Source organism: Gymnoscopelus braueri (genome assembly GCF_963280865.1).
Source record: "Gymnoscopelus braueri genome assembly, chromosome: 4".
Classification (NCBI taxonomy): domain Eukaryota; kingdom Metazoa; phylum Chordata; class Actinopteri; order Myctophiformes; family Myctophidae; genus Gymnoscopelus; species Gymnoscopelus braueri.
Window position 1 is genome coordinate 21,071,666 of NC_137605.1, and position 2,500 is coordinate 21,074,165.

A 2,500-nucleotide genomic window follows, 5' to 3' on the forward strand; every position below is an offset into this window, starting at 1 on the left:
GAGAGAGAGAGAGAGAGAGAGAGAGAGAGAGAGAGAGAGAGAGAGAGAGAGAGAGAGAGAGAGAGAGATATTTGTGCCATATAGTTGATGCTTTATGGCAGTGGTTGTCAAAAATGTTTAATTTCAAGACCCCCATAACTTTGAGAGTTCCAATTTGGTTCCATTTGTACACTCTCAGAGTTACAGACCTGTAAGGGTCTATTTGGAACCCCCTCAAAGAACCCTGAGTGTCCCCAGAGACCACTTTGAGAACCACTGCTTATGGGTAAAAATCCTATTGTTAAACACATGCTGTAGGAAAAGCAATGAATCTGTCAAAATGCTGTTTAACTGAAGAACATTTACAGTTTACAGTAAGTGACAGGGCTAAATGGAGGCCAACATGATATATGTATGAGTTTGTTTGCTGTGTTTTTACCAGCGTCTTGCTGCTGTAAGCCTGACCCACGCTGGCAGCTCGTCTGTGGCGGCGAGGAGAGCTGGAGTTCCTCAAGAAACCCAACAACTCTGGAGTGTCCTGGAGAGAGGAGATCTGAGGGAGAGAGTGAGGAGAGAGAGAGAGAGAGAGAGAGAGAGAGAGAGAGAGAGAGAGAGAGAGAGAGAGAGAGTGAGAGAGCGCGAAGAGGAGAGAGAGAGAGAGAGAGAGAGAGAGAGAGGGGGGATGTTAATGATTACTATAACATGTATACTTCGGTACAACTCTACCACAGTTATTAACAAAACAATGGTTCTGAAATAATAATAATAATAATATAGTAATATTAAAGCTACATAATTGCTTGTTTATTGTTTTAACTAACCACAATTTATTCTCTCTCTCTCTCTCTCTCTCTCTCTCTCTCTCTCTCTCTCTCTCTCTCTCTCTCTCTCTCTCTCTCTCTCTCTCTCTCTCTCTCTCTCTCTCTCTCTGTCTCTCATATGTATATAAAAGACACAGCATCATAAAAGCTATTGCCAAGTATGAGGTTTGGGCATGGAACAGTTCATTGGTTCTGCACATAGTGCAAAGACCATTATTAACCCATTCAAGCTTGTAGATCTGCTATTTTTTTTTATAGGCGCTATAGAAATGCACCGTTTCTTACATGGTCATACAGTACAGGACTCACATTAAAGTGCAGTGGAACTTTGCAGAACAGAACACACATGTAGACATTACACTAATACAGACAGCAGACACATACTCACAGGATATCATATGTTATGGTGATGAATGTTTAGAGGGAAAAGCCATACAGGGACACCGACATCAGTTTTGTGTGAATATTTTGGCCTGAGGGTGGCACTAGAGGATACTGTATCTCAAGGGAAATATTGTGACTAGAAGGTAATATTTCAGTACTCTATGCGGGGCTAAATGGCAGTTACATTTTGCTTGCGGCGGGTACGGTGGTCAGAAAATAAATCATTGTGGGAGCGGGCATCAACGGGGCGAAAAAAGTCCTGCGAAGGGCTCTAGTTCCTAGTATAGAGCTCTTGGGAATCGGGTCTACTAAGTATAGGGTTTAAGTGGTCAGTATTTAAATGACAATTTACTACTGACAATTAATTTAAAATTAATTTAAAACTCTTTTTCTCCCCCAGACTTTTTTCAGTAAATTAGATAGCACGATCTCTGAGTTAATCTGGGATAAGAAAGTGCCGAGGTTGAAGTTCGACATTTTCTGTCAAGTGGATCTGCGATGCGAAGTGGGCGCTACGTCACGCTAGATGTGAGAGCCGCGCAGCGGCTCGAACTTCTAGTTCTTTCAATTTGTCCGGAATTTGAATCCATCTCTAATTGGGGATACGGATACGTGAGGTCTGGTGGATCACTAATATGATGAGCTTGCTGTGGCGGGGGTGTTGTACTGTATGGCGGATTTTAAATGTGGCATAGATATGTATTGTTTTGACTGATGTTTTTGTAATTTGTTTTGTTTTGTGTCTTGATTGGTCTGTGTTTATCTGTTTATAGTGTTTTTTATATCTTTTTTTAAATGTGCCTTTGATTTTGAATGCTTCGGTAGAAAAACCAATAAACAAAGTTTAAAAATAATAATAATAATAATAATAATTTAAAATTAATCATTTTATCATATCTATCCTACATTACCTTACACTCCAAGTGGTCTTTTCAGTTTGTTTGACTAATGCAGGGTTCGTCGGACCCTTCGAGTTGAAAACACCCTCATCTATTCAAGTCTTCACCAACGCCTATGAGCCTACCAGAGGTATTCCTCAGCCACCACAAGCAACTGCTGCGGTTCTCGGCTGGTTTCACACTCGCAACCTCAAGGCGTTTATTTAACACTTCTGTTCAATGGAGCGCCTTGCCCACAGGAACCACATTGGTTCTAAGTCAACAAGCAACAGTCAAAAGATCACTTTGGGTCTCAAAGAGTTGCTGATAGATCAATGATGTAGCAAATTTGCTGTGCACAGCCGTAGGTTTAGCTGATCATGATGGTGGACAGTGATATTTGATTACTACCCGTGGCAGGGCAAATCACTCCTGTCT

The 2,500-nt window shown here is 41.2% G+C and overlaps 1 protein-coding gene across 1 annotated transcript in view; it reads right to left on the minus strand.

Moving 5' to 3' along the window:
- itga8 (integrin, alpha 8) overlaps nt 1–2,500 on the minus strand; it is a gene marked incomplete at its 5' end in the record, with an annotated part of 91,389 nt that overhangs the window by 5,196 nt on the left and 83,693 nt on the right. Inside the window, one exon of the mRNA XM_080425814.1 lies at nt 408–532. Within this exon, the coding sequence (XP_080281940.1) occupies nt 408–532 (125 nt within the window). The remainder of the gene's footprint in view (nt 1–407; nt 533–2,500) is intronic.